The 5,602-nt window shown below is 38.5% G+C and overlaps 1 protein-coding gene and 1 long non-coding RNA gene across 2 annotated transcripts; one reads left to right on the top strand and one right to left on the bottom strand.

The window, feature by feature from the left end:
• Window positions 1-30: 30 nt before the first annotated feature.
• On the top strand, window positions 31-5,602 carry LOC107834928 (programmed cell death 1 ligand 1-like; the record flags this gene model as incomplete). Its single annotated transcript, XM_016666938.1, has 2 exons — window positions 31-517; window positions 5,286-5,602. Coding segments are annotated over exons 1-2 (462 nt in total), but the record flags the coding sequence as incomplete, so codon positions are not given.
• LOC107834931 (uncharacterized) lies at window positions 2,279-3,451 on the bottom strand. The gene is made up of 3 exons (XR_001660766.1): window positions 3,217-3,451; window positions 2,636-2,811; window positions 2,279-2,450 (listed from the first exon to the last, which is right to left on the bottom strand). It is a non-coding gene; the product is annotated as an uncharacterized LOC107834931 (long non-coding RNA).

Raw genomic sequence — 5,602 nt, forward strand, 5'->3', positions numbered from 1 at the left:
GACGTCTCTGTTCATTAAGCTGTCAGCGTCTTTATGGCCCACATTAGTTTTTACTCACAGAGGAAACAGCAGGACAGGTTGTGTTGGTATCACTGGTTCTGAAGGTTTTTCTAGATACTGTTTTCCTCTGTTGCATCGTATTTTGGTGCTTCACCAAATACTTGCTTTGTAATTATAGCACTTGGTGCTATGCATCCTCTGCTGCTACCCAAGAGCAGAGTTTATACCTTTACTGCTCACCTGGCGTAGTTCCCAGTTGCAGAGTTTGGGCTTGGTTCCTTTAATTACTTGTCGTATTGCCAAGTAATTTTTGTTGTGAAGCCTCTGATTCCGACACCTGGCTGTGCAGATAGATCCGTTTGTGACTGGAGAATGCCTGGAGACGTCATACATGCTGTCTATAATAAAGCCAGTTTTCTCCCTCAGTCAGTTATTCTGCATGAATTCATCTCTCTCCTCATGGCTCTCTGGCTGCTCAGCGTTTCTCTCTTTCTCCCTGGATGTTCTTCACTGACAGGTGAGTATTTGTTCTCTTTTTAGGACTTCATAATCTTTAAAGGCGTTGATAGTTTCTGTTTTCCATCAAACCCAGTTTTGACGATGAAGATGGTGTAAACTGTTAATAGAGTTTGTTCATTTTTGCTCTTTCAAGTTTGTCTCACTTGTTTGTCAAAGTTTTCGTCCAGATGAGACTCATTAAAGAGTTACTTTGGCTTTTAACTCTTTATGGCATTACTTTTTATTTTTGGGGAAAATAATATTTTCCCAGATTCTTTGGGAGCTTAGTGGTCCCTAATTACATATCAATCATGAAATTGGACCTCAACGCCTCCCAGAACCAGATTTGGGTTTGTTGCTTCAGGGCATCACTGTGCTGTCAGGCGTCTGTAAAAAAAATACCTGTAAACACCAAGGTTTTCTACAGTGATTATGAAAAGTGTTGTACAAATCAAACAAATAATATCCATCCATCCATTTTCTAACACCCTGTCCCTACTGGGGTCAGGAGGGCTGCTGGTGCTCACTAAATGTAAAATAAACATCTAAAATTAAATAATGAATATTACATTTTAACACATTGCTAAAATGAGTTTTTGTGTATTTGTATGTGTGTGTATGTTTGGTGGAGTTGGAATCATTAAGGATTTTGCCATCAGTATTTTTCCCTATTATGTGTAAAACATCTGGAGGAATTGCTTGTTAATGTGAAAAAGAGTCTATATCACATTTCTGGAACTTGATTATTGACATACCTGTGAATCACCATCTGTTTACCTGATCATCTAGATCAGTGTTTCTCCAACTTGGTCCTCAGCCCTCCTGCTCTGCATGTTTTAGATGTGCCTCTATTCCAGAACAGCTGATTCAAATGATTGCACAACCATCAGGTACTGCAGAAGCCTGTTAATCACCCAGAGATACAATTCAGGTGTGTAGCAGAAGGGAAGCAACTAAAACATGCAGGACAGGGGGCTGTGAGGACCAGAATTTAGAAACCCTGATCTACTGTAGAGGGTTGTAGCAACCAGATTCACATCGGTGACTGGAATTGGGGCTGCAGATTCTTTTTTAAAGAGTTTGTAGTTCTGATTCCTTGGTAGAATTTGAGCCAATCAAAGAACAACATTTCCACCAGCTCCCATATTGGGTAGATATGGTGGTGGCACGACTCGCCCTGTGTCGATATTCAAGTTGTAAAGAACACCTTCTACACCAGCCATACAAATGATCCTCCTGCTCCATATTTTTGTCTTTGGCAGGTATTGAATAGGGACATTTGGGGGGAAAAAAACAATTTTACCATATAAATAAAATTGTCTTAAAATGATCTTTATATGCTTCTTTACATACATGAAAATATTTTTAGTTACCCAAAATTTAAGCATGAAGAAAAGTGATCTACTACTGAGTAGGAGTCCAGGTGTAGCATGTTACTCTGATTCATGGAAGAACTGCTCCTCTTCCAAGTAAAAGGCCACATGAACTTCAATACCTCCAATTTGGACACTTTAAATCTGCCCCTCTAAAATATAAAAAATAATGACACTTCTTTTGATCAACTTAATCTCTGAAACTCCTGAACTTATCAAAAATGGACACAGCGATAAACATTAGCTTCCTATGACATCATCTAAATAATGAACACAACAGAATGAGAGCAAAATATAAAATGTTTATGGGCAATTTTTTAAATTATCATCATACCTGGTGTTAGTGTAGATGTGTCATGATGGGTTTAACTAGTTTAACCAAAATGCAAGAACACAACACAGGAGAATGATGTATAAATAAATGAGTTTATTGCAAACAAACAGAGCAGGTAAGGATCGGGTCCTGGAAGTGGAAGAAGAGCCGAGGATGAGGAGCAGCAGGGAGATCATCTTCATCCTGAGAGGAGGAGGAGGAGAGGCAGCAGGACATCACTAACAATATGAGGAACATCTGGACTCCTGAGGAAAATGAAGGTTGTTTAGACAGGACATGTTTTAATTCTCTGCAGCTGCTGAAGTTTTAATTATAAAACAATTTATATAGATTCACTATCCAGTTATATTCTTAGTCTTCTTGTAATTTTGATGGTTTACAGACAATTGCCATATAAAAGTTATAAGAAATAAAGGCTTAGAATATTTACCTCTATAAATGTTTTAGTTTCGCTTTGGCGTCATGCGCGACTGATTAAACTCCTCCCTCCGCACTGAGGCAGAAAACTTTTTACCTCCGACAGGGCGGATGGCATCATCTGCGTGGTGCACAAGGACTCACGGTGTGTGTGAGTTTATGAGGCAGATCGCAAAACCGCGTCTAATGCTGACAGGAGACGCAAAACATTGAGCTACCAGAACGATTCAGACAGGAAAACAACCTGGAGAAGGTTAAAAGTTATATTGCACATATAGGAAACACACTATCATGAACTAATTGTTGTGTTTTACACTTATCCAACTAACTCTAAATTATATAAACGGATCCACATGAAATATAATAAACTTATTCGGTTGGTTTGTCTTTTATCGGCCTCAACACTTCGTTGCTCTGTTAACCGACGTGTTGCTGCTGATCTCTACAGCTACAGACCAGATCTAAACTAACAGACCGACAAATTATTTCTGTCTCTCCGCTTCCAGTTGAGCTCAGTCCGGGGATCAAACCGAAGGTTATTAGCAGCTTTCACGACAGACAGCTGAGTGGATAAGTGACTAAACTTCTACTCACTTTAGAGAAAAGAAAGGTCCATCAAAACCCAGAGAACAGCCATGAAGACAGAGAGTAGATCCGTCCTGCCTGACCGTCACACTGAGACACACCCAGAACGTGTATCTGCTGCCAGCTCCTCCTCCTCTTACGCACAGCCAAAAGCGCACAGCGCACAAGTGCATTGTAGGAGGAGCTGGCAGCAGCGGAATGAGAAAACAGTATAAAGTGAACCTGGTCCTACTACAGCACATCAACTCATTTTCAGTAAACTGCCAGACAGTAGGACGGATCGACTGACTTCATGGCTGTTCTCTGGTTTTTGGTCCTTCTTTCTTTCCTTTCTGGATGTTCTTCACTGTCAGGTACAGTTGAGTCTTTACTGTCTTTGTAGGACACAACTAGCAGAGTTAATAGTTTCTATTTATTTTGGCTCCAATTGATCAAATCAAGATTTTTATCACAGGGATATTGGACTGTTTTTCGCTCCATGCTAGTAACAAATCATTATAAATGATTTGAAAGAGGTTTAACTTGAATTGAGGTTATTTAGAAAACTGTTTTATTTTAACTCAGAAATTACTATTCAGCAAGTTGACAATGTTGTCTAAACTTTGTATTTATTACAAATGGCTCATTCATGTTAAATTGTAGATGTTGTAACTTTAAATTCTAATTTAAACATTTGTGTCACATTATGTAATTAAACTGTTTTCACCTATTTGAACAACTATTTTGCCTCACATTTTAATTTTGCATAATTTACTGTGTCAACCTAAATAAAAAAAACAACAAAACTAAACTTTGAAATTCTGAAATATTTTTCTGTACTGATTAATTTATGGGAGCATTATAAGGTTCAGGCTAGAAGTTTCTCCTTTACAAAGAAAAAGACTATCAGAATGTAATTAAAAACACCTTTAAGTCGCCGTAACCATGAAGAATCATTTCCTGAACCTCGGCTCAGTCTAGTAGCAACCTGACCACATCTGCTGTCTCCAGATTCTGTGGTTGAGCAGAGGGTGTTGTTGTGGTTTTCCTCCTCCGTTTAGAAATGAAAAAGAGGAAGTGTTACATTAAAATGACATGAAACTGATTTCCTTTTTCTTCCTCTCAGCTCCAACTTTAAGTTTCAATGACAGTTCAGGAACCACAAAGATTATAAAAAAGAGGGTTCAGTTTTCAGGAGTCTGAAAAATAACTAAATATTTGCAACAAAGACAGTCGTCACCAATGTTCAGGATCAACATAAGTTCTGTCACAAAGACTTCAGAAATAGTGTTTTGTCTCTTAGTGCAGGAATATTTTAACTTTATTATTTTGACCCATTTTTGATGTATATAGTTAAATCCACCCTCAACAGCAGAATGCTTTAAAAATTGAAGTATTTAAAATTTTTCATTGAAATTATTATTGAAATACATTTTCATTTAGTTTTTCACTGTTTCTTTACTATTCCTTAATGTATCACTGGACTGACCTGATTTAAAACTTTCCACTCCTTTTTTTCTTCTTTCAGTTTTTTTTATACATTTTTAACTTAAAAACTATCATTTACTCAACTCCTGGAGAAAAGAGAAAATAATGAAAACTTACCTCTGTTAGTTTATCTTTCTCAAACACAAAAACTTGTAGAGTTCTTTGATTTAAAGAGTAAAAGTTAGTAGATGTAACTAAATGCAGCTCAAATGTTTTACAGTGTATAAAGTCTCTGCTCATGTTAGAGGTGATTTTAGTTAGTTTTTTATTTACTGGTCTCAGACCAGCCTGTTAATCAGGATGTTGTAGGAAGGATCTCCTGCTGATGAACTGAGAACCAAAAGCAGATTAACTCTCAGCATCTCAATATGAATGGAAAGATTTTCTAAAGAAATCTTTACCAATTTTAGAACATATTAAAATATTAAACTGATTAAACCTTAAAGCAACTGAATAAAACACATTTAATACAATAAATCACCAATAATCCTTGTTAGATCCATTGATCCAGTCCAGGTCAGAGTCCAGTGTCTCTCCTTGGTCTCTGCTGCTGGAAGTGGACCGGTTCACTCTGACCTCTGACCTTTCTGCTCTGTTTCTCTGTCCTGTAGTTCATAAAACCATCTCAGCTGTTCCTGGACAGATCGTCTCTCTGCCATGCCGACTCCCCAACAACAAACCTGCTGTGTTTGTGCTGTGGACCCGACCGGACCTGGAACCAGAATATGTCCTCCTGTTCAGAGACGAGCAGCCGGACCCAGAGAACCAGCATCCATCTTTTAGGAAGCGGGTGGAGCTGCAGGACAGACGGATGGAGGACGGAGACGTGTCTTTGCTTCTGAGCAACGTGACGACCAACGACACGGGAACATACGAGTGTCGGGTTTTCCAGAGAGAAGCAACCGGCAGGAAGAGACGCACTTTGACC

Source organism: Poecilia formosa, unplaced genomic scaffold, assembly GCF_000485575.1.
Source record: "Poecilia formosa unplaced genomic scaffold, Poecilia_formosa-5.1.2 Scaffold856, whole genome shotgun sequence".
NCBI classification, from domain to species: Eukaryota; Metazoa; Chordata; class Actinopteri; order Cyprinodontiformes; family Poeciliidae; genus Poecilia; species Poecilia formosa.